The 26,532-nt window shown below is 42.5% G+C and overlaps 2 protein-coding genes across 3 annotated transcripts in view; both read left to right on the forward strand.

The window, feature by feature from the left end:
• LOC138929232 (myb-like protein AA) overlaps positions 1-18,906 on the forward strand; it is a 41,464-nt gene extending 22,558 nt beyond the window's left edge. The window contains exon 4 of the mRNA XM_070288557.1: positions 18,752-18,906. Within this exon, the coding sequence (XP_070144658.1) occupies positions 18,752-18,906 (155 nt within the window). The remainder of the gene's footprint in view (positions 1-18,751) is intronic.
• Mur2B (Mucin related 2B) overlaps positions 1-26,532 on the forward strand; it is a 78,781-nt gene that overhangs the window by 28,981 nt on the left and 23,268 nt on the right. For both annotated transcript variants that reach the window (XM_017173612.3, XM_070288622.1), the window contains exon 3: positions 14,365-14,413. The gene's annotated coding sequence lies outside the window, so the exon portion shown is untranslated. The remainder of the gene's footprint in view (positions 1-14,364; positions 14,414-26,532) is intronic.

Genomic DNA, 26,532 nt, shown 5'->3' on the forward strand with positions numbered 1-26,532 from the left:
GGAATTGGGCGGGAGGTGGTTGGTGGGTGGGTGGGTTTTGGTCTGTAAAAAATGAAAAGAATATTTTATAGTTGAAAATCCGATGGCGTCTTAGAAATCTAAACATTAAACTTGCCTGAAAACTTTTGCGCCAACCACCGACTGTGCCAACCCTCAAACCCCGGCAAGACCCCAATCGCGACCAAAGCCGCGTCAAAGGAAGAAGAAGCCCCGGGAAGAAATGGGTAGGAGAAGGGGGTGGTGGGAGGGTAAGGGTCTACAAAAGAGAGAGCCACAAGTTGAGGTAGGCGGCAGGGCAAAGGGGGTGGCTGCTGTTGCCTGTCAGCCTTCGGTGGATGGGTTTTTCGGCAGTTTGCTTTTTTAGCTGCGTGAAACTTACAGCAACAGCATCTGCGACTATTTCTCCTTCCACCACCCTTCTTCTCCTTTACCGCTGCTGCCGCCGCCGCCGCCGCCGCCGCCGCATTTTACATAAATCTTCTTTTCAAAAAAAAAGGAACGTAAGAAAGCGAAGCAGGGAGAGAACAGAAAAAATAAATAAACACTAATGCCGAGGAGGCAAAAAAGGAAATAAAACGAACTAGAAAATTTAGTATCTACACACACACACACACACACACACACACAAACACACACACACAAACACACACACCGAAGCAAACAAACACAAAAGTACGCACACACCGATGAGCGGCGAAAAAGAGAAAAATTTTTTATTACAGCGAGAAAACTTAATGGCTGCTGTTGCTGGGAGGTAGAAGGAGGTAGAAGGAGCTAGGGGGGGTGCTGCTAAGGGATAAGGGGTAAGGTGTAGAAGAGGGGAGCCACCAGCTGAAGACGCTCACGAACAAGGACGAGCCTGCAGAACGAAGCTGACAAGGATGCGGACGAGCTGCCTGGGTGACTCCTCCTGATTTCGGCAGCAATCCCCCTCAATCCACACAACATCCCTACCCCATATTCAAATGAAATGGAACATATTTCTTTTAATTTCCAAAAGGGGGTGTTGTGCGGGGCTGCAGGTCGTTCCTGGGTGATAGGGTTCTTGTTGTCTCCTGACCCAGATATATCCATGGAAACGTAGCGCTAAAGTTTCATTGTATGCCAGGGGGGAAAGGAATGAGAAGAATGGGGGGGGGGGATACTCGAAAATTAAAAGTACCCCAGCTACTATGACACAACCTTCTCCGTCATTTAGGGAAGACAACCTCTAACCCGTCCTCTTAGAAAGACTTGTCTAGGTAAGACCCTACCCCCCTAAAAAGACCTTACCCCCCTTTGAATAAGACCCTTTGCCCCTTGGCTAGACCCCAAACCCCCCCAGAGATCCTGGGAACTCCTACAATACCCTAAAATCTCTACAAACACCCTGGACCCCAACCCCCCCTGCTTACACTTACAACCTCTTTATGCCACTGTCTTGGAATGCCGCTCATTGATTTTGGTGAGAGACATCGTCTTTTTTTTTGGGGGGGGGGGGGGGGAGATCGAGAATTCTCTAAAATTGTAGTTAACCCCCCCCCATCCCCTCCCCAATGGAATAACCCCCACTCACAAACCCTATTCGCGAACTCATTCAAGGATAGCAGCTGCGCCGCAGCGCAGTTTTCTTCAAAAATTTTCTATATCGATACTTTTTATTTATTTCGCTTTTTGTTTCTCCGCTCTTTTACCCAACACCCCACCCCCCGGCCCCTCTCCCCTTCCTCCATAGACCTCCGTTCTTAAGCTTTGTGCTTGTAGTTGTGCGTCGTCGTCGACGTCGACGTTAACTGAGGCAGAGGCAGACTGCTGACTTCGACTTCGACTTCGTCTTGCTCCGACCTTGTTATTGCTGCTGCTGTTGTTGTTGTTGGTGCTTTTGCTTTTTTCAATTTTATTTCTCTATATTTTTTACGATGCTGGAAACTACCCTTAATGATGCTGACTGGTGGATGCTGCTGCTGCCGCCGCTGCTCACCTTTGCAGCCTCCCTGCTTTTTTTTGGTGTAAGTGTAAGTTTGGGTTTCGGTGACTTTGCCTGCGGAAATTGGGCAAAGGCGGAAAGTAAAGCATAGATACTCCTCTAATCGATCAGCGCCGATATCTTTGATAGAACTATCAAGGATTCGGAAATAGTGCCAAAACAATTTCAAATTAAATCTAAAAATCTAAATAAGAAGCTGGAGGCACACTCTCTGACGGATTGTCGATGATAATGAAAAACTGGCTGGACGATTCTAATTTTACATTTTATTGTTTTGCTTCTTCACTTTTTTTTTACTTGCTTTTTTCCCCCTTTTTTTTAGGGGTTCATAAAGGGTTGATTAGGAAGAAGTAGTAGTACATACACAAAGCAGAGCGATAAGGGGACTGGGAACGGACTCGGGATTCAATTGTATTGGCAGCAGGACCACGACGACGACGACTACTATCCAACCCTGCCTGGTCCAGCGTTAACTTTAATGACCTGAGCATGCTTTGATTTTTGTTATTCCGCTTTGTGGTCCCCGCACACAATCCATCCGTACAATCCAAGGGGGGAGCAAGTCCTCCTTCTGCCCCTTCTTATTCTTCTTGGTCCTCGTGAAAACCCAGAATCAGTTACTTCCGCTCCTGCCTTTTTATTGCGGCCAATACGAAATTATTAATGCGCGCATAAAGTATGAGAATGGGAATGATAGTAAAGATTCGGGCAGTTCTATTCGGAGTTTATGGCCCTCGGGATCATCTCTCGTGTTATAACTCTCTCTCCAGGCACCACGCATCGCTGCAACTAGCCCAACTCCCCCCTCGGAATCCAATTTGGGCCTTTTTGCTTTATGCTTTATGCTTTATGCGCGCGTAAATGTTGATGGCCCATCGTGAGTGACCTTCTCCCTCTCCTTATCAGACATGCCTGAACAGTGTGGCTGCACTTGATAATCCTTTGATGTTTTAGATGTGATCAACTATTCCCTGTTTGAATTGACTCAGATTGGACTTGGAGTCTCATTATCATATTTGTTTAAATCAAAACTTAAGTCTATGCTTGCTTCGGCTCTTAATTGAGCATGGTCACACTGCTTAGTGTTAGTGCATTTAATATTTTGTTGGTTAGAAATGTTTGTTAATCTTTTTGAGGTTTTCAATTGTTGAAATTGTGTTTTGTTTTTTCCTTATTGAAAAATCATTATGATTTTTAGAGATTATCTTTCTCTTCTCTCTTTCTTTTGAGAATAAATCTCTCTTTCACTCTTCATTCTGGAGAATATCTTACATTGTTTTACTGTCATATATATCTCTCTTTCTCTATAAATATCTCTGTCTTTCTCTCGTTTTTTTTCTATATATTTCTCTCTCTCCTTCTCTTTGTATCTCTGTTTCTGTATACCTGTCTTGCTCTATATCTCTCGGTCTCTCCAATTGTCTCTAAAATGTACATTTTTTATTGGCACAAGATCTGTGGCATGGTCACACTTAACAGTGTGGCTTCTGTTACAAACTTGTCTCTGGTGAAGCCTAAATACGATCGATGATCCCAGACTGTGTGTATGTTGGGCCCCAAATCCTCAACAACACTCACACTCACAGGGACTGCCATTTAATTTATTTCGCTTTTTCCTAACCATCACAACCCCCTGCCTCCCCCACCCACTGGCACATCCTTGAGCCCTTCAGTGCCCGCGTCTAACTTACACAAAAATCCTTTTACCTTTGTCGCGGCATTTCGGAGCTGTCGCAATCCGCGACTTGTCTCGTTCTTCTCGCTCTTTCTTTCGTCCTTTCTCTCTTACTCTTTATAGTCTCTTGCTCCCTCTATCTCTCTTTCTCTGTCCCTCTTTGTACTAACTAAGTTAACGTGGCCCACGCAAAATGCGTTAAAAAATTAACAAAAAACAAAAAAAAAACTTAAAAAAAAAACGAAAGAGAAAATAAGGAAAAACAAAATAGAAACCCGAAAAAAAACACGAATAAGCGACGGCGGCGAAATAAGAGAAGCTCAATGAGTAAAAAACAGAAAAAATTGAAAAAATGTGGCTGGGAAATAGTAAAAAAGAGAGGAAAAGCAACAAAATGGCAGAAAAAGTTTTTTTCGGCTTAGTTGAGCAGGGTCGTCGCTGGAAGGGGGGCCTAAGGGGGGGTACCAACTGGGACTGCTGCCTCTAAAGTTGGTGGCAAAGTTAAAATAAACGGCAACTTGGCATTAGAGACACACAAACACACACACACCAGCACACAGATGGATGTTAGGCAGCCGCCATATTAATGGCAATTGGGTGGCAAGCGTTGTTCTCTCTCTGTATGGGTGTGTGTGTGTGTGTGTGCGGTACATGAATATAAAACTTTATTTTTATTTATTCGCTTTACCTCCCCCTCGAAGGCCCCCCCTCCCCATGTGCCGCGCCGCGCACATAAAGCAAAATTTATTAGAAAACATTTCATTCTCATTCGGTTTCTCGCTCTGGCTCTCGCCAAAAGGACCTTCTTCTTCTGCGTCCTTTTTGGCTGCTCCCGCTGCTCCCGCTGCTCCTGCTGCCACTGCTGCTGCTGCTACTTCATCTTCTACTTTGCTTTTTGCATGTTTATTCGCAATTGTTGTTGTAATTGTTTTCATTGTTACAAAGCCCGCTCCTTGCTCCTTTGCTCCTCCAGGGCTAGCAGTTTGGGAAAGGAGTCTGTTGGGGAAAGGCCAAAACAAAACAGAGAAACCGGAGAGCGAAAGAGAGAGAGAGAGAGAGCGAGTGAGGCAGAGAGAGAAAGAGAGACAGAGAGAGCGCGGAAAACGCTACACAGAAATGTGTGGCAACATCTTTAACGTGGCTACAATGGCGGCGTCGGCATAGAATTATTGCTCTGGCTAAGGCTCCAGTTCCTCCCAAGGACCCTCCCCCTCCAACCAAGTCTCCCTTCCAGCTTCCCAGCTTCTGGTGTCTATGCCCAGGACTCGGATTCAGTATCAGATTCAGCTGCTGCCTCCCCTGGCATTGTTGTAGGCGTAGGCAGAGCAGGAGCAGGAGGAGGAGCAGCAGGAGGTGCAGGGAGAAGGAACAGGGAGCAAGGCAACTAAACCCCAGATGGCGCACTACACAAAGTTATGATATAATTTGGATTTCTTTTCGCTAAATTGCTTGTACCAACAATAAATATGTATTTATGTTTGCTTGTGTCCTACCCAAGCACACCCACTCCCATTCCCACTCCCACTGCCTATCCTGGCTGCGACCAGGACCACGGCCAGGACCAGGCTCTGCTCGCTCTATATTTATACGAGGCATGCTTTCAGTTAACATTTTTAATAATAGATTAGGAGGAGAGCAGAGGCAAGTAGAACCCAGACCAGGACGAGTCATTCCTAGCCTGGCTTGCGACTTGTGGTGTGTGTGTGTGTGTGTCGTTGTCATCCGCGAAATAAATAAATATAATATTTACATACACGCCAAGGACGACGAGAGGGAGGGGGGCAGAGCCACCCAACTAACCACCACCCACCAGGCCGCCGCCGCATCAGCAGCCATCAAAGCAGTTGCCGAAAAATTTCTCCAGTGAAAGAGGAGAGAAAGAGAGAGAAGGAGGAAAAAAAAAACAAAACAGAACACGAAAGAATTAAAAAAAAGGGCGACGGCAGCGGCGACGTTGACGTCGAGGCAGCAACGTCGTTGGCTGATTTACATTTTTAATTGTACCTCCAAAGGGATAAAAATTGTTATATATAAATATATATATTTATATACATATATATTTATATGTATTTGTACTTAAAACTAGCTTAGATGATAAAAATTGCTTCCCTAAGCCACAGCTCCTCTTTCTTGGTTACTTTTTTAAAGCATTTTCTTTTTTTAGGTTCTTAGAAGTGACTAATATGACTAATAGCTAATTGAAATTCCCTAATTGATATGTTTATAAGCGTGACCAGGCGAATCAATTTAGCCTGAATAAACCAATTTAATTTTGAGATTATAAGAGTTATTAAATGTGTTTAATAATTTCTTATTATAAGTTATAGTTTAAGTTGGAGGGGATTAAGTCTTGGCCGTTTGTTCAGTTTGTCCGTTGTGTCCGTTAGTATAAAAAACTCGATTTCACAGATTATAAGGGGTAGAACTATGCAATTCTCTTAACATTTACTTCTTCTAAAATCTGGTTAAAGTTCTAGGAATTTAAGCCTTGTCCAATTTGTCCTTTGTGTCTATTTGTTCGTTGTGTCCATTAGTAAAAACACCTAAATGTCTGGAACTATCAAAGCTAGAGCTACCAACATTTGGTAAGCAGTTTTTAAAATTGTAGATGCTGCTAAAAAATACCTGAATAAATTTAAGTTAGAGGTTCCATCAAAATTTTTTTTAACGTATTTTTTTCTTCCTTTATTTACAACTCACGGTGGGGGGGGGGGGGACATTAGTCGCTTAGCCGCTGTTGCTGTTGCTTCGCAACGCGCGAGATTAAAAATTAGGCAAAAGGGTAGTTTTAGTCCCTGCACACACACACAGGCACACACATCCATTATGTACTGTGTAATGAAATGAACACACAGCACTCACTCACTCACACACACACTGAGAAGGAGAAATGTATTATAAAATGTGAGTAGTGTATGCTAATGGCAAACGCTCGCGCTTGGCGCTGCTGCCACCACCACCACCATCACCACCACCACCAGCAGCCGGAGCAGCAGCACCACCCCCAATCCTTACCTTCCTCCTCCTCTGCCTTTTCCTCTAAGTACAACTTTCCAGGGGGTGTCAGGGGGTGTGCCAAGTAAAAATGGAAAATTTGTTTCTACTTTTTCTGTTTTCCGCAGTCAGCGAGGCGAGGCGAAGGCGGAGGAGCAGCACAGAAATGCGTGAGGAAAGTACACACACACACACACAGAGCGATGATTGTGTCTAATGTATGCAAGTGTAAGTGTGTGGGGGGGGGGTGCTGCCCCCCTTTGCCGCTGCCACTTGCCTTCTTATGCCACACGTCGTTTGCAATTTTTCATTTTAATTTTCATTAGCGTTTTTCTCGTTTTTCCTGCGTGCGCGATGTCTCAGTGTGTGTGTGTGTGTGTTCGATAGCTGTCTTTTCTCTTTTTTTCTTTTCTCTCCATGGCAAAAAAGGGAAAGGACAAGGGAAAGGGATCCAGAACCTCCCCCTCCCCCAGCAGCTCCAAACTCAAAGCTCTCAAGGCCCCAAAAAAAAAACAGCGCAAAAAAGTAAGAGGAAAGCCGCCTGCCCGAGTTTGGTTTTCATCTTGCTTTAGAGCTTCACCCCTACCCCCACCCTTGACACACACATACACCCCTACACACGCACACCCCCTTCGGGCGCTTCTCCTTTCGGCTTTCTAAAATTCCGCACATGTACTTTGAAATTATGTAATGAGCGTATAAAATGTAAAAATGTTTCGCTGCGCCGCTTAAGTAGTGAGTGGAGACTCCTGCTCCAGAGGGGAGAGAGGGGGGAGCTGCTGGCCCTGACAGCCCTTAGGGGGGCTGGGGGGGGGGGGGGGAGGGTTAAGCGGTAGGAGAGCGGTAGAGCAAATCAAAGCAGCGACAGCGACGACGACGCCAGCGAAACTTTGCGCTCGCGTAATTTTTCAATTTGGCAGCGGAAATTGCCTAGGGAGGTGACGCACACACACGCACACCCATGGGTGTATGTTAATGGAGTGAGTGTGTGTGTGTGTGTGTCTTAACCCTCGTGCTGCCAAAAGCTCATGTGGCAGGCTCCACCGCATCCGTGCTGCCAACCCTCCTCTCCGCCTTCGTCACCGCAGCTGATGCTTTTTCTAATAATTAATTTAAAACTTTTTCTTTTTAACTGAGCGGCAGAGAAACCCCACCCCCTTACCCTTACCCTACCCCTTCCATCTCCCTCTTCTCCGGGGAAAAATATTTGGCGCTACTAATTAACATGAGAGCGAAAGCAAAGAGGGGGTTGGCACCTCTTCAAAGAAAAGGAAAAACTCTGTAGAAGAAAGTGGAAAGTAGTATAAAAACGCCATTTTAAGGGGTACACTCTAAAAATACACACCCACACCCTTACACTCACACTCACATATGAGCTAGTCACTAATTGGCCTAAGCGGCCCCCACCCCCCTGACCATTTTCCAACCCTCCTAACATGCTTTCACCACTAATCAAGAGCTCATTGTGTCCGAAAAGGGATTCGTAAAGGGGGGCGGGCGACCCTTGAACCCTGACTTGTCATAGGCCAGGAGTCAACACTTAACCCCGTCGAGAACCGCTTAACCTCAACCGCCCCTCCCACCCCTTCACCCCCCACAGGATAGCGGTCGGCTGTTGTTTTTCCTACGAAAAGTGAGCGATTCGAAAGCGAGGAAAAATAATCGTCATTTTATAACCCATTATCCAGGCTAGGAGAAAGGGATGTATGTGTGACCTCATAACATATCCCAAATGCAAATCAAGTCCCCGAATGGGCCTAACCCCTGACCTAACCTGACCTTGCAACCCCAGAGAACCAGATTTCCTACTCCAACCCCTTCTCAAAAATCCCAAAAACCCGTTGCTCATGTGGAAATGTGGAAATCTTTTGCCTAAAACACTTAGCGAGAGAGAGACACGGCCCAGACAGGAACAGGCAGGGACACGCAGGGAACCCGTCTGACTTGACGTCCCAGTAAGTGATAGCGCTCATGACTGCTCGACTGGTTAACTGGTTGTCGTCCTATGATGTCCTGTCCCGGAGTTGGAGGAGGGGAAGGAGGAGTGATGGCAGGGGTCAAGGGTGACACGACACACACACGATGCGGGTTAGATTCAAATCCTGATTTCGATTCCGATTCGGTTTTGGTTTCAGTTTTGCTTTGCTTTTCCCCCCATTCATTTATCTCTATTTCCATTTATTTTCACTACTACTTTTGTCCTTTTCCCCCGCTGTTTTTTCTGTTGTTTGCTTGTCAACAATGTCTGCCAGCTTGTCCTTTGGTCGGTCTGTGTCCCTCTCCCCAGGACCTTCACATGTGCTTAGTGCGACAACTTGTCTGCTTTCTCCGCTCGTTCGCTTTTCATTCGGGGTAGAAAATGATGAAAATTTCCATATTATCGAAGTTCAACGGGCACTCAAAAAGGAGGAGGAGGAGGAGGTGGCCAGGAAACGGGACGGGACGGGGCAGACAGGAGCTGGGGGGCGGGCAGCAATGTGTGATAATTTGTTGATTTGGGCTTGGGACTTGTTGCATGCCGCCCTTGAGGCGGCGCAACACAATGCCAAAGAGGACGAAGGCGTGACCCAGGATCGAGTGGGTGTTTCTCAGAGAAAGTGAGAGAGAGAGAGAGAGGGAAGGGGCAGAGGAGAAGAGGACGGAAGGAAGGAAGGAAGGCAGGGCCAAGTGGGGAGACGGTCGTCGTCGTCTGCATGTGTATTTCGATGCCGGACGTCAAGGACACACGGCACAAGACGGTCGAAAAATACTCGGAATGTTGAGAATACTCCTTGCTCTTGCTTTTGCTCTTGCTTTTGCTCTTGCTCCTTCTCTATGTTATTTCACCCCCCCTGAAGTTCTTCGCCCTTCGGTCTGTCTGTCGGGCCTTCTGGCTGGCCGTGTCTGGGTGAGTGTGTTAATGTATTCATTGCCTGGCCGCACGCCGGATGCCGGTTGCCGGTTGCCGGATGCCGGAAGTAGTAGTCAGCAAGCCATAAAAACTTAAGGAGGACACCCCCTTACCCTCCCCTCCCACACACACAGACACACACGCATATGGTGAATCCAAAGCCAAGATGGTAAGTGTGAGTGTGTGCTTGGGGTTTGCTTCTCTTCTTCTTTTTTGGCATCACATATGCTCCTGGCTGGGTGACAAACACACGGAGAGACAGAGGCAGGACTCGGCTAGCTAGCTAACAGGAGCGGGGGGGTTCCACTGGCTCGCCGCCGTTTTCTTTTTCTTTTTCTGCTTTTATTTTCATTCTTTTTTTTTCTTGTATTTTTTCTTTTTTTTTTTTTTTTGGCAGGACCAAGTAAAAGTGAGTCACATGCCAGGACAACAACAACAGAAAGGAGGACGTCGACGACTCACTCACTTGCCTGGTCAATTGCCATGTGTGTGTGTAGGAGAGGGTGTGTGTTTGTGTGTAGATGGGTGGTGTGAAACGACCTTGGCCTTACTTTCTGCCTTTGTCGTTGTCGTCGTCGTCGTCGTCGCCGTTGTCGTGGTGCGTGTGTTGGGTCTCTGCGTCCTTGGCTCTCCTGCTCCTTGCTCCTTGCTCTGGTAATTTTATGCGGATTATCACTGGCACACACACACAACGGCAGGTGAGAGGCGTGCGTGTGCTTGTCAGACAGGTAGACAGACGGTGGGCGGCAGGTCTGGCTCCCAAGATGGCAGCCGCTGCAAGGTCAAGTCGAATTGAGTCGAGTCTCGGCTCGGTTGCCAGGCAAAGCGAGCGGCGTTTGGAGAGGAAGCAGTAGCAGTAGCAGTAGCAGTAGCAGTAGCAGTAGCAAGAGCAGGAGATGGAGAGAAAGCAGGAGCTGGAGAAGCCGGAAGTTAAAAGTCCACAAAGTGGGACAACAACCAGCACTCGGGGGGTTATGGGTGGGGGGCTGAACATCGACAAACACTTGAGAGCCCAGAGCACGGACAGTCTGGATTTTAATTTCCAGAGACGCCACCGCCGACTCCCTTCCTGCCCGATTCATCCGCTTTTTCCTTCAGCCCGAGCCCTGTCCTGTCCGCATTTGTGTTGGCATTGTCTGTCGACTATGGTGTGTGTGTGTGTGTCTCCAGCTAAGAGCTAACAGCTACCAGTTACTCCAGCTTCAAGCTCTTCAGCTTCCCAGTTCTCCAACTCCCAGCTCTTTGCCTCTCCAAGCTCTCCCTTTCCCATCTCTCCCTCTCCGCAACTGTGTTTGTCGACCAAACTCCTTCGCGGTGGCCACGCAACGTCCTTGAGGCTGCCAAGCCACCACTCAAAGGAGGCCACAGAGGCTGAGGTCCGAGGTGGTTGGGTGATGTTTGCTTCTTGGGCTTCGTCTCTAGGTCAGGGCATTGCCACCTGTTGCAAGACTGTTTCGAGAGACTAAAAAGCACCTAAGGAGAGAAAGGAGGAGACGGAAGGAAGGAGCCTCAAAAATAGGCCCAAGAAGAGGCACAGGAACAGCCACAGGAAGAGACAAGACACCAGGCAGGCACAAAAGTCACCACACCTGGCAGGCGCTAATTAATGGCCTCGGTTTCGGCCTCGTTCAATACCATTGTCAATAACAATTATGCGGATATTTTGAACAGTCATGAGTGTGTGTGGAGTGTTATTGTGTGTTTGATATTTTATTGAAAAACTTTGCTGAACCGAAAAGCGAGAACCGTAAAACATGGAAATGCAATAAAGCTGCTTGGGTGGTGAAGTGGGGTGGGGTAAGGTGAGGTAACTCCTGTCCTGTCCTCCTCTCTGGCTAAACTTTGCTCGAAATTACAAGCTCAAATGCGCCGCAAGAGGAAGATGCATGCAGCAGGAGTAGCAAAAAAAAAAAAAATAATAATAATAAAAAATTTGGCTTAAAAAATGCAAAATGAGAAATGGCAGCAGAGGCAGGGCAGAGCAATGAGAGGCTTTCAAACAATAGCAAAAAACTATCAAAACTGACTTTCTACAATTTACACACATGTCCACACATACACACACTAACAAATACAAGGCAAATACAAAGATACAGATATAAAACGAAATGAGTGGAAAAAAAAATTTATAATTATTTTAATACAAAAGCGCAAAAACAAAAAGCGACAACAAAAGCGAAATTGCATTAACAATGCAGCGAGCAAGCCCCCACTTGCCACCCTTTCCCTACCCCCCATAACCACACTATACAACATGTATGTAAGCCACATAGCCCAGCGAATAAGGAGAAAAAAATATTTTAAACAAGAAAGGAAGCTAACTTCGGCACGCCGAAGTTTGTATACCCTTGCAGATATTATTTCATTGCATTTTACCTATACTTATTATGTTGAGAGTTTGACAGTTACAGTTTTACATTCCCAGTTTTACATTTTCCCTACACCTACCGATCGGTTTATATGGCAGCTATATGATATAGTTGTCCGATTTTCATAAAATTTATACCAAAATTCTGAACTAATAAAATAAGCTTATATCCCAGAGTAGAAAAAAATAGTTTGAAAAACAACGAAGTTATAATTTTTTTTCTATTAATTTCCTGATCGTTCCTATGGCAGCTATATGATATAGTCGTCCGATTTTCATAAAATTTTTACCAAAATTCAGAAATAATATAAAATGGTCATATGTCAAAAATAGTGCACATATGTTGAAAAACAGCCAAGTTATAATTTTTTTTCTAAAAATTTATCGAACATTTGTATGGCAGCTATATGATATAGTCGTCCGATCCGGCCCGTTCCGACATATATAGCAGTGAGAGCATATAGAAGACTATATGCAAAGTTTCATTCAGATAGCTTTAAAACTGAGGGACTAGTTTGCGTAGAAACAGACAGACGGACAGACAGACAGACAGACAGACAGACAGACGGACAGACGGACAGACGGACAGACGGACAGACGGACAGACGGACATGGCTAAATCGACTCGGCTGTTGATGCTGATCAAGAATATATATACTTTATAGGGTCGGAAACGTCTCCTTCACTGCGTTGCAAACTTCTGACTGAAATTATAATACCCTGCAAGGGTATAAAAATAGACAGGAGGAGGAGGAGCAGGAAACAAGGAGCGAAAAAAAAGGAAAAAATAAATACCGCGCCAAATTATATTATAATTATATTTAAAATGCTGCCGACGGAGACGCGCCTTGCCACGCCCCCTTCCTGGCTCTGTCCAGAAAAAAAAAATTACTAATAATTTGGTTTGCGAAAAAGGAAAAATATGCACACACAACACACACTTTGGATTTTAGCTATACATATATGTACATATATATATATAAATATATGGCAGAGGAATATACTATATAAAATATAGAACAATATACAGAAATACCCTTCTTAATGATATACGGTTTTTTGTTTTGTGTTATATTATCAGGAATATGTTTCAAGGAACATGTAAAAAAGCAACTTTCTTGCTAAATAGTTTTACTTAATTTGTTAGCTCTAGTTTCCAAATCAAAAATCCGATCAAATATTATATAATAATATTTATCGATATTTTAGATATTGGAAAATTATACAATCAATGTAAAAATATCGATATTATCGACAAATATCCAAAACAAATTTTATCAAATTTATTTTTAACTTTTTTGTAATAATATTGTTTTGATATATAAAATAGAATATCGATATTTGGCTCATAAACATATTGCCCTACGTTAAAAGATTTATTTATATATCGATTTTCGCATGAAATGTCGATACTTTATCGATATATTAATATTAATCAGCCTTATACGAAGAATTGCAGGGCAAAAAAAAAGTGTATTTAATAATAAATATTTTTAAAATAAGCCAAAGCTGAGACACAAGAAAATAAAAACTAAATGAGATTTCCCGCTGGGCCTTCGGGGAGTCTTCTAACTTTGTGGTGTGTGCTATGGTGTGGCCAGAACAACAAAAAAAATGCATAATATCCTGCCGCCGGCACAACAACAATGACACACACACACGCAGACAGCACAGGAGCTAGGAGCAAAAAAAAAAAAAAAAACCTGGAAAAGGAGGAATGTGAGCCAGTATGTGGACGAGGTCAGGCGAATAAATTTCTGGCGCTTCGGGAACTCATATCACGTATACGCGATGTGTAACACGGATGCCGCAGTGCAGCCAAACAAACGTTTAGACGAGAGAGAACCTGTTTGAGCAAGCAGGAACGGAAGGGGACAGGGAATTTATATATATATATATATATATATTTATATGTTATAGTCCTGGCCATCAGCCAAAACTCTGATGCTAACTATAATTTGCACTCCTTCTCCAGCCGCGGCTGTTTTAATTTCATTTACATACCCTACAATCGCCATGACGGTGAATTACGACCATTTTCCGGGCTTTCCCGGGGCTTTCTCCGGGCTTTTTCAACCAGCTAACGAGAGAGGGTATCGGTGGATCGAACCCTCCGCCGTCACCGTCGCCACTCAATTCGTGCCGCTTTGTCGGCTTAATTTCGTGCATTTTTCTCGCTTTTTGCTAAAGTAATTTATGTATTTATTATTTTTTACAAGTTCCTCTACCTCTACCTCCATTTCTATGCAATTCATTTTCGCTCCATTTGTTTTGGTTGCCTTATAGCCCTCTATTTTGGGGTTTTTGTGTTTGGTATTTAGACAAAAACCCAATTGCTGCGGCCCTAACTGGCTTTGGCATAGACAATATGGATATATATATACGGATATATATTGTATATTCCCTCTATCTGTGTAAATTTGTGCCTGAATTTATTACAAATGCAATTTGTTTACGTTTTCTCTTTACAGGTAGCAGCCAAATTTTAGAGCCTCGGGAGGAAGTGTGATCCAAGATGTGGTAAGTTTTATTGAATTGTTTTTCTCAATGTTTAATACAATGAGAAAGGTTTGTAAAGAGCGGAATTATATTCTATTAGAATAGATATAGCCGTAATTTGAAATCAAAACTCCATAGGTAGAATTACGCTCTTCAATAAATGCTTACAAAATAACGATTGCCTTTGAAACCAATTGAAGAGAAATAAAAACAACCGTTTAGATTAGCTTCTTGTCTATTTCGCTCTCTTGATGAGGCCTTTTTAATAACCCAACCTCTGAGATTCTAAGCCAACTACCAAGCAAGGGAGATACTTCTATATACTCCTATATATATATATATATATACTCCTATATATATATATATATACTCCTATATATCATCAAAATCCCTGCTCCAAAACTTCCGCATTCGCAACTCCAAAAACGCAAAAGCGCAAAACGCAAATCGCAATTTCCATCTTCGGTCTCAGGCGTGACATTCCATGCGAATACATCATTTTCATTTAGCGGAAATCTCAACTACAATGTGCTCAATGCCAAAGACACTGGAAGTGACAGGAGCAGTGGAGTTGGAGATGGAGTAGAAGTAGGATGTGGGGCCCCCCAAGGAACCACGTTGGGTATATAGTCTGTGCCTGCCTCCCCGTCTGGCAGTTACCGCACATTGCCAATATTTTTTATATATGCTCGAGTAATACTTTTGCAAACTTGGCTCCTTCGCGCTTTCCTGGTTGCTCTGCTCCGCGTGGGCGGGCTGTAAAATTTGTGTCTAAACGCAAAACAAGACGAAAAAAGAAGAATAAAATAAATATAACGGCAACTCAGGGATGGGATTCTCGGCTGCTGCTGGCTTGGTACATTGAAAAAAAATATTTGACTTTTATTTTACATATAAATTTAAGATTTATAAATTGAAGGTTGTATACCCTTGCGGTTAGCAATTGGTTTAAGGTACGCCATTTTTTACTTGAAACTTTTCGCCTTGTCTTACGATTAACCAGATATATATATTTTGTGTGCTCACATTTGTCTAGGTCCCTCCTCTGATTGATCAGTCCCCCTTGATTTTTCTCTGATCTCCAACTGTCTCCTGTGATAATCTGCTCGTTTCTCTATCTCTCTCTCAAATAGTAAATAAACCCGTAGTACTTTACTATAAAACAGAGAAATGGGAATTATAGTGTCATGGGGGAGGGGGACGTTTTTTTTTAATTTTCTTTTTTTTTTCATATAAAAATTTACAAATTTATTTATTTATTTATGCAATTATAACTCTTTTTTTCTTGCACTATTTAAAGGATAATTAAATTGTATTTTTATAATATTTAAAACCCTGCCCACCTATTTAAACTCACTTATCCTGTGTTTTTCTTGTAAAACCGTGTGAAAAGTATGCTAATTGTAGTGAAACTTCTTATTTACCTCAATTTCTTTGTGTGTACGTAGTAAGCAGCTTGTAGCTCGTAGCTCGTAGCTCGTAGGTTGTTGCAGGGCTCTGGGACAGCCGCACAACCGTTCAATCAACACCCCATTTGACTAACAACAACAACAAGTTGGCTATGAAGAAGAAGGCCAAGGCAAGGACGAGGTCTGAGACGCTGAGGGGTGGCGGCACGCGCACACACAGCCAAAAAAAGAGAGATATATATAGAGAAGAAGACGGCAGCCCCGCACAAACACTATTCTAACGTTCGCGGCGCTATAAAAATATTTTTTAACATTTCTCGCGCGCGAGTTTTTGGCTCTCTCTGTATCGCTTTCTCTCTCCTTCTCATTGACTCTGTACTCTATCCTTGTCCTTGCCCTTGCATCCCTTTTAGCTAACCGAAAAAAATCCCCCAAGACCCCCCAAGATACCAATTTTGTTTTTTGTAGGAAAAACTGTTAGAGCTGCGAAAGTTTGCGTCTGTTTGTCTTCGGGAGCGCGGAGACTTGGCTGGGGTTTTTGGGTTCTGGCAGCATAATGAGAGGCACCCGTCGTAGGCAACAACAACAACAACAACAACAAAATAATAATAATAATAATAATAATAATAATAATGAAAAGTTTTATGTTTCTGCATAGAAAGATTGCCGAAAAAAGGCAGGGCAGGGCAGAGCAGGGTAGCCCCATGTATTTGAAACTAAACTGCAAAATAGAAGAAGCTCCGCGGGTTGCTGAATTGCGGGCTGCGGGCTTAGGTTTTGGGCTTCACTGCACATTAACCTCGTTCTGCCGCTGCCTGCCCACTCTTTTCCATTTCCTTCCCTCGAAAGAAAGTTGTAACTATGAAAATTTTATAAATTCCGCAGATTTTCTGGCGCTAAGAAAACCGAGCATAGCTAGGAATGGTAAGGGTGAGAGGGGTAAGGGTGGCACTAAGACTAAGGGCCCTGCACAGAGATAAAAACTTTAGGGAAATTTTAAGTTTTGGAATTTTTTTTTATTATTTATTATTATTATAAAAGTACTTTTCTCGTATATATATATACGTTTACATATAGTTACGAGAATGTGATATATTATTATAATATTTTTAATATAAAATTATGTACATTTTCTCTGTGTGAAATATAGGGTCTGTTCCCTGGTTGTTTGGGGCAACCCTGGGAGGTTGTAGGTAGTAGATTCTAGAAGATGGAACAACGATGGTAGGTAGGGGATCCCTCCCTGGGCCCTGTGCCTTTGATAATGCGAGCTCTGGCATTTCCAGTTGGGGCAGGAGCTAACCTCCAGCTTCCTTGCTCTCCGGCTTCCCCTCATAGTTGGCAAACTTTTGCAGCATGATGATGATGATGCAGTGGTGGTGGTGGTGCTGGTGGTGCTGGTGGAGATGGGCCACTCGAGAGGCGTTGCTTTGATGGGAAGCGAAGGAGTCGTAATACTTAGCAACAGGAATAAGTGGCCAATGCTCTAAACAGTTTTCAACCGGGATGAAATATGACTAGTTGGGAGAGGGCGGGGGGTTAATGGGAATGGGGAGCCTCTCGATTAAATCATTCAAAATTTTACGCACAAATATTGAACGGCAACGAGGCGGCCAAAGGCTGTGTATTGCTGCGGTCTCAGGCGGTAAACAAGTAAATTCAAATTTAAATTCAATGAAAGTTAATAAGGATGTCTGCTTCTGTCTGGCCAAGGAGTCGATTGAATTATTTAATAAATTAATAAAGCAAATGAAGTTGGAGACCGGTGGCACGCCCACATCCTGATGAAGCAATTAAGTGTATTGGGAAAAGGTAGGAGAAGGAGCCAAGAACAGGTTGAACAAGAATCCCTGCTGCATTTTCTTCTAATCCCCTTGAAAAAAACAATGCCCTAAGTCAGGACCTTCTGTCCTGTTCCAGTACCTATTTAGCAATAAAAAAAAGGAATAAAAAGAAAAGAAAATCGATCGATAATTTTTAATGTAGTCGTATTTCTTTTTAAGCACTCCCATCGTCATCGTACCTTTTTGGCTGTCGCTTCTTTTCCCTCTCTCTTTCGCTCTCTCTCTCTGTCTTTCTCAACCCCAAAGAACCCTCCCACTCCCTGTGCTCCCTTTTTAATATTTACCCAATTCATCAAAAAATAAGTAATTATAAACTTTTCAGTTTTTCTTCTGCCGTCTTGCTTGCTTGCTGCTGGGTCTATGTGTGCGTTGCGGAGCGCGTTTCCCTTTTGCCAAAGCGCTTTTCCTTGCCTTTCCCTTTTCCTCCTTCTGTGCACACACAGCTTTCGATGCTTCGATGTCGATGTCGTCCTCCTGCTCTTGCTCCTGCCCCAATCCCAGCTCCTTCTCCTGCTCCTGCCTCCTGCCCCCGCTGAAGCGCAAAGTAGAAAAAAATTGGAAACAACCCCGAAAAAAGAAAGTTTTTGTTGTATAAGCGAAAAACTAAGCTTCTATTCAAATTCTACGCCATCGAGTGCTTCGTTTTTATTATTCATTCATTCCCGTTCTCTCTACCACCTCCCACACCCCCCTTTCCCTGCTTGTATTTTTGGCACAAGCAAAAAGAAAGCACAAGGAAGAAAAAAAAAAATGAAAAAAATATATACAACGAAAAAAAAAAAGAATGGAAAAAAGTAAAAAGATGAAAAATGTAAAGAAAGAGGAAAGTTTCCGATTACAGTGGTGGTTCTCTGAAGATGATGGCAGGGGGAAGGGGGGTCAGGCAGAGGGCTGCCTGTATTGTAGGCCCGGCACAAAAGCCAAGCACTAGTCGTGCCCCCTCCCACGCCCACGCCCCCGCCACTGGCACTGCTCTCTTGCTCGCACCACCGTCTCCTAGCGAAGGCAGAGTCAGAGTCAGGAGGCGGCGATACACGCGCGTCTTTTGAGCATAAGTAGAATATAAAAATTTTGCGATTATGAATTTGAATAAAAACGATACGAAGCCAACAGCAGCAGCAGCAGCAGCAGCAGCAGCAGCAGCAGTGGCGTCGAGACTCTGCCCGCGTCGCTGTTGGCGCCGCTTGACAATGTAGTTGCTGCTCCCACTCCGCTTAGTTTCTGCTTCACCCTCAGCCTTAGCCTCAACGTGCAGCCTTAGCTCCTTGGGTGGATTAGAAGCCGCCATGGTTGTGGCCAGGAAAAGGGGCATCAGGTGTAAGCAGGTTTACTCCCACTCCTCTAATTTTTCAAGATCTTTTTAAGTTGTATTACTTTTTTCTTATCATCATAAATATAAATGTATATATATTTATTTACCTAGTTAAAGATAAATTATATTGCCTAATTTAAATAATTAAATATTATTTTATATAAAAAATTAATAAATTAATTAACTAATAATTTATCCTTGAATTTCTTTCATATTACTAAGGGAATAATTTAATTTAAGATTAACATTTAACAAAATAAAAATCAATAAAAATGAAACAAGTAAGAAATCAATTAAATTTTTTTTTTTATTTAGTGTTATACGTTTTTCTTCAAAATAAGTATTATTATAATTTCTTAACTTTTAAATATTAAAACAAACTTAATAGGCAATTTTGTTTTAGCTTCCATCCCTTTATTATTTTTCATCACTTTCTTTTAATATTTATTGAAATAGTAGTTTTTGTAAAGCTTAAGCTTAAAAGTAACATGAAAATTATGCAAAATTTTGGTAATTAAGCAAGGCACCCCCTCTATAGCTTGTGCTGCCTACGCCCTTGGAACCTGGGAAGCTGCTGCCTTGGGTGGGTGTTTCGCGGGTTTTTTTTCGGCAAAATAGTCGCTGCTGTAGTTGTTGGCGCTATTTTCCCTGATTTCTATTTTTTTTTTTTTTTTTGTGTTAGGAACATTACATTTTTCATTTGCCCCTCTGTACCCTCCCCCCACTCCCCTCACCCCACCGTTAAATCACAAAAGCAGCATTGACGATCGCAGGCGGCAACGACGTTGCTTCTCTGCCGGCGTCACTGCCTCGGCATAATAATAACACAATCAATAATAAGAGCAAGGGCGTCACAGGGAGGGGGTTGTGGGGGGGTTGGAGAAAAATGTGAAATAGTAGTAAATAGAGGATTGCTGTATTAGAGGCTGGTGCCGCGATGTGTGCGCCACAAAGGGAAAGAAAGGCCGAGAAGGAGGTGGAGCAGGAGCAGGAGAGTATCTCCAGGAGGAAAACGAAAACGAAGGACGCGGACGAGGACGAGGACGAAGACAGCGACAAGCGACACGAAGATGGCGGAGTCGTCGACGTTGGCAAATGTTTAAGCTAAGGATTAATATTTTTATTTCTTTTCTTGTCTGTTTTTTTTTTTTTTTCTCGTTCTTGTTCGCTTTTTAGAATTTTGTACTTACATGCGAGTCCTGCCTGCTCCTCCTTTCCGCCTTTCCCTTTCTATTAAAATAAGGACAAGGCAGGCGGAGACACACGACACACACAGTGTGCAGATGTAGCAAAAATCTTTGTAAGCAGTTTTCACTTGAGGAAAATGTTTGGATTTTTTTTATATATATATATATCCTTTTTTTTTTTTTGTGGCTCGAAGGAAATGATGAATAGAGTTACTCAAATACGAGAAGAAGGATGTCTGCTGCTGTTGCTGCTCCTGGTTGGGCCGGGTTTGGGCTGGTTGTGCGTGTGTGTAGTTCAAACATGTTTAAAAATTTCTATAACGCCGCTTTCTCGCTGGCTTTGATAAGTGATGGAAAATGTGGAAATGGGGGGGGGGGGGGGGGGGATGAATGGAAATTGTTGAAGAAGGAGCCAGAGGAGTGGGTCCTCCTCCCCCTTTGCCCAGCAATAACTTCTAGTTCCCTTTTCTTTTTTTTTAATATTGTTTGGATTTGACGTCGTCGTTCGGTACGTCGAAGGATAAGCAGGAGCTAAGGCTAAAGCGGGGTTGGGGCTCGTAGCTTTTCATTAAAATTTTCCCCTAGTCATTTGACAGTATGAAGGAAAAGCGGGTGAGCGGGGGACAATGATTGATAGCTCCTGGTGGCTCCTCCGGTTTTGTCATTCAGGGATAACTGAGATGGAGGAGAGGGATAAGGAGTAGGGGCAGCAAGGATACTAACTGTAGTATATAGTAGTACCAAATCCAGGCTATAGCCCGGTCTCTTCATCTCTTTCTCTCTTGCTGACGATAAGGCCAACTGTGTGCACGAGATACTAAATTTAGCTTTCGGTTTTTGTTTTTTGCCTCGTGCAGCGATCACTGAACCGCTGAGAGACCTTATCGGGCCAGCCAAAGCTTAAGGGGGACGGTCGGGGGAGGTCCACTGTGTGTGTGTGTGAGACTTCCAGGGAGTATGGGGAGTATGTGTGTAAATTTCTAACACCTCCAGCGGGTCGGCGACTCATAGGTGGGGGAGTCATCGCCCTCGCTGATCATCATCATTATGATCATCATCGGTTCGCTTCGATTGGATTTAAGGTGTGAATCATTGCCTTTTGGGCCAAGTCAAAGCTCTGTGGCCGAGTGCCTAAGCGCCGGTGGAGAGGAGTTTACAGGAGAAAGAAGGGAGAAAGAAGAAAGAAGAGGGGGGGGGGGGGGGGGGGAGAATGTAGAAAGTAAAGAGAAGAGAGAAGAAAGTTGAACAAAAAATGTAGAACGTAAAGGGATAGGAGAACATATAGGGAGAATACAAAAGATAAAAGTTAGATAAAAGGAATAGGGAGAATGTAGAAAGTAAGATGTAGAAAAAATAAGAGCAAATTTAAAGGTATAACGTAGAAGAAGAATGTAGAAAAGAAAAGAAAGAAGGAAGAATATATAAGTCTGAATGAAAAAGGGAGCGTTTAGAACGTAGAACGTAGTAAGTAGAAATAAAAAGGTAGGACAGAGTACGAAAGGGTGTAGGTAGGGTGTAACGAGAAGGGATAAATACGATTGGGGATTAAAGAAAGGTGAAAGGAATAAGGGAGTATAAAAAAGAAAGGGTTAGTATGGAGAAAGAGGGAGTATGGAGTAAGATGGGGGATGTAAAAGGGGAGAACGTAGAACGTACAATTCAGATGGGTAATGAAAGAGGGGTAAACGTAGAAAGGAGATGTGTGTGAAGGGAGCTCGGAGAAGAACGCAGAAAGCACACTTCCAGTGAGAACGCAGCTGAAGCGAGAGCAATAAAGAGAAAGAGCGCAAGCAGAGCTGCTCGGTGAGATCACCATGAGTCCCCCCCCCCATATGTGCATGTGCATACACACACACACACACGCACACTATCGCTCTCTGTTTAACTTGTTTGCTATCTTTCTACATCGCCACTCTGTAGCCGTCGCCGTTGCTCCTCCACCGCCTTGGCCCTGATCGTTCGCCTCGAGTCGTTGGTCGGGGGTCAATGACTGCCAAAAAAAATAATAAAAGCCACAAAAAACACACACAGAATGCGCTGTGTGTTTTTAAAATTTTTGCACAAACTGAATAGTCGCACACACACACACACACACATACACTCCTGAAGGCATACAAGTGTCGTTCTGGTTCCGAGAGAACCGAACCGAACCGCACCGAACTGAACTGAACTGAACCCTCTCCCCTGCCCTAACCCATACCGATCAGGCCTATGCAGTTGCTTATTTTTTCGTAGGCGTCGCTGTCGCATATATCGTATTATTATATATATATATATGTATAAACACACGTAACGATATATACATACATATATATATATATTAAAACAAAAAAAAAAACTGCGCATGAAAAAGTTTAGTTTTTGGCCTGCTTCCCTCTTGTCATTTAATACCCGAAATTCTAGTCTAACCGGATACAAGGTTGGCTGCATTATTTTGCATTTGCATTATAGCCTCTTTCTTTTTTTTATTCTCTTTTTTTTTAGGGGTTTCCAAGATCTCAGAGAGGCTATAGGTATACTAGGGTTTATAGTTTATACTAAATAAAATTTATAATTATATTTAACTTTTCATGGCGTCCCTGTGGCGTATACTTGATAATTGAGGTAGCCAAGGGGGCAATGCTCTTTTCTTTTCAAACAAATCCTTTTGGGGTTGCATCCACCGATCTGTGGCTTCGCTTCACTTCATGTTCCCTCTACCCCTCCTCCTGCTTGCTGCTCCTCTTCCTCGCATGAGTAATTTGCTATTTGATATTTTTCGCACAAATTTCAGGTTTCAGAGAAGAAAACATCGTCATCTCTGCGCGAATTTCGGCAACTGCAACTGGTCTCTTTCTTCTCGTTCTACAAAGAATCTGACTAAGGGGAAGAGCGAGAAGAGACCTTTAGTGCAGCTTTTTGTTGTTGTTGTTTTGTTTTGGTTTCGATTTTGGTTTTTTTTTTTTGGGTTTTTTGGTCGTTTTTATTTATTTTTATTTTTTTTTTTGCCTTTTGTTTGGAATCATCGCGAGGAGAACGCCGCCTGTTTTGGGTCATTGAACCTGTCGTTGTGTGTGCTCTTTTGCCTAAAAACAAAAAATTGCAGTCTCAATTTGAGGGACTGCGTGAAATTTTCTCTGGAATTTGAACTGAACCCTTCCTCCCTCCTCCCTTCCAGCTGTGTAGCGATCGCGGAGAAAGAGAGAGAAAGACAGAGATTGCGAGTGAAAAAAATACACACAAAAGTCCAAGTAGGAAGTGAAATTTCACACAAAATAAGAGAACATATATAAAGCAGGGAAGATGCAAGTTATCTTCAAAGGAAGTCAAAGTGACTAAACTTTGTCATTTTTTATTTCGCTTTTTTTTTTTTATTTTGTAAAAATATAAGAAATATATTTTTTAAATGCTTTAAATTTGATTTTATAAAATTAAACAAATATATATATATATAAATATATATAATATACATTTTTGAAATTTTAAAAACTAAAAAAAAATTTAAAAAACATTACAAAAAGTAATAAAAAAGTAAAAGAAACCTAATAAAAATAGAAAAATTATAAAATGATTAATTATTATAATTTTTAAAACTTTTTATTATTATTATAAAATTATCAATGTATAAATAAATAACAAATAAAAAAAAACCATGAAGAATATATTCAATACTAATTTTTGTTCGCCCAAAATTGTGGGTTCCCTAGATTTCTAATTAATTAGGAGATCCATAAAACTTTGTCTCGCAAATAATAAATTTTAAAATATTATAATATAAATATTAAACAGAATTAAAACAGAAAATTAATTATGAACACAAATAATAATGCTTGAAATAATATTAATAATACAAATTTAATTGCGACATATAATAAACAAATAATAATAAAATAAAACGTAATAATTCAAATAAAAATAGAATTAACAATACTAGAAATAAAATAATGCGTTTATTAAAAACATAAATAGATGGAGTGCTTTGACTGGTTAAAATTGTGGCTTTCAAAAAATATATAACTCTACGTCTTGTTTTATTTTAAAAATTAAATTAAATTGTCACGAAATAAAATTATAAAATAAAAAAAATATATTAATAATAAAAACTAAAAATGTAAAATAAAATGTATTTACATAAATAATAAAAAGCTAAATTTAGTATTTTAACCAGTCAAAATTAAAGATTTCTGATACTTATTCTTAGCTAGAAAATATATATAAAACCTATAATCATATTCAAATCAATTAAGGATTTAAGATTCCTTTCATTTGATATTTGCAGCTTAATACCAATCCCTTACAGTCTCCCTCCAACCCCCCTTGCTTGTATTTCATTAACTTTTAGCGCCTAATTAATATAATAAGCAGCGATTTAGAGCGCGCACCGCACAAAATTGAAATTAAATGGCGGACATTAGTGGTTGCGGCCCCTGATCTCTCTATCCCCTATACATCTCTCGCTCCCTATGAAAGCCAGGAGGGAGCTGTACATAGTAGGTGTTGTTGGGCAATTGACTCTTGGACACTTGGGCCTCGAGGGGCCACACACTCCTCTTGCTAGTCCTGATGCAACACACCTCTTTTATCCTCACAGTTTTTTTTGTTTTTCTTTTTTTTTTTTGCCTGTGTCGCGGTCGCACTTTTGTTGACTTTGTCTGTGTTTGCATTTTTTGTTGCATTTTTTATTGCAACCTGTTCTAAGAGGGGTGTGTATAGGGGGTGTATGTGTGAGGAGTCCTTGTGTGTGGCGTATCCTATCCCTTGTCTATGGCTGTGTGCCCTTCTATGTTTTAGAGTTGGGGTCCTTAGGGGGATGCTGGGCGTGAGTGTTAAGCGGCGTTTTAGTTGGTGCCGGGTTTTTTTCCTTCGGTAAGAGGAGGAGAAGAAAGAGAAGGATGAGGAGTAATAGGAGTAGGAGGAGCTGCAGCAGGAATAAGAGGAGCAGGAGCAGAAATAGGAGCAGGATCAGGACTAGGAGCAATAGCAGGAAGTAGGTGTAGGAACCGTAGCAGTAGCAGGAACAAGACTAGACAGGGGTAACGGGTGTAGTACTACGGCCAGGAGTAGGAAGGAGAAGCCCAAGCAGGACTAGAAGCGCGACCAGAAACAGGAGCCTGGTTCTATTACCCTTTTTTTGTTTTTCTCCCTTTCCCCCCCTAACCAAAGTGTTGAAAAATGCTAAAGTAAATGTTTTGCTTCCTCTGGGTTATTGTTGTTATAACTTTGTAATTTCTGACGCCAAACTCTGGCTCTATGGGGAATGTGTGTTTTATGTGCATGGGAAAGAATCACCTACCTTGTGCTGGCTATAGGATGTCCTTGTCCTTGTCCTTGTCCTTGTCCTTGTCCTTGTCCTTGTCCTTGTCCTTGTAAACTGGTTGATATTGTGGGTATGTGAAAACTGAGCACTTGGCACGTACTTTGAGATCTTTTGAGATGATCTTGGGTTCCTTTTGGGAGTGTTATTAATGAGGGTTTGTCATTGGGGTTTTCCTGGGTTTTTTCATAGGGTTTTCATCGGATTTTTCCTGGGACTTTAACTTGGTTTACTGGGATCTTATCTGGGGTTTTCCTTGATTTTTTTTTTTCTTGATTATTTTTCTTGGTTTCTCTTTCTTACTTGGTTCTGTTTTTTCCTCACTTTTGCAAAAAAACAAATAAAAAAAATAAACTGTTTTTTAGGCAGCGCACTTGAACAAAATAATTATTTGAGAGATTTTCAAAAGGATTCACGTGGATCCTGGCTCCTCCATAACGTTTAGCGGCGGATTGTCTTTGTTTTTAAGCATTATTATTATTGCACAAGAGTGTTCTGTTTATGTTTTTTTTTAGATAAGTTCTTAATTTTTGTTGTCTGAACTGAATGGAGAACTGAGTAGAACTGTGTGGTAACTTCACTGGTTTGCTGGTCACTGAGTGTTGGTTGGCTCCTGCTGCTGCGGGTGCTGCTGCTGCTGCTGTCCTAGTTGGTCGAACGACGCACACGTCCAATCCGATAGCTAACTGATGTTCATCTAAATGGATCCCAACTATACGGAAAATAATGTTGCCCAGAAAATGTGTTTTTTGAGATCAGGCTGGCGTCGCTGCCACTGTTGGCAGAGGCCAACCTACCTACCCTACCTAACCCCCCGGCCTCCCTATTACTCCCCTTTCAGATTCCGACTCGGATTCTCTGATTCGGATTCGGTTTCGCGGGGGGAGAGGGAGCAACAAATTTTTGGAGTCCGTCCTCTCTATGTGTAGTAGTTAGCACATAAACACACTCATCCCTCTGCCACATGCGTGTGTTACTCTCTCTCAATAAGTGTGTGTGTGTTGTGTGTGTGCGTGCGGGGCAACGGCAAAGGCGCTTCTGAGCCGCTGCACCGCTTGGCCAGCACATAATATGCAGCAACTGGCAGCAGGCGCA

Source organism: Drosophila kikkawai, chromosome X, assembly GCF_030179895.1.
Source record: "Drosophila kikkawai strain 14028-0561.14 chromosome X, DkikHiC1v2, whole genome shotgun sequence".
Lineage (NCBI taxonomy): Eukaryota > Metazoa > Arthropoda > Insecta > Diptera > Drosophilidae > Drosophila > Drosophila kikkawai.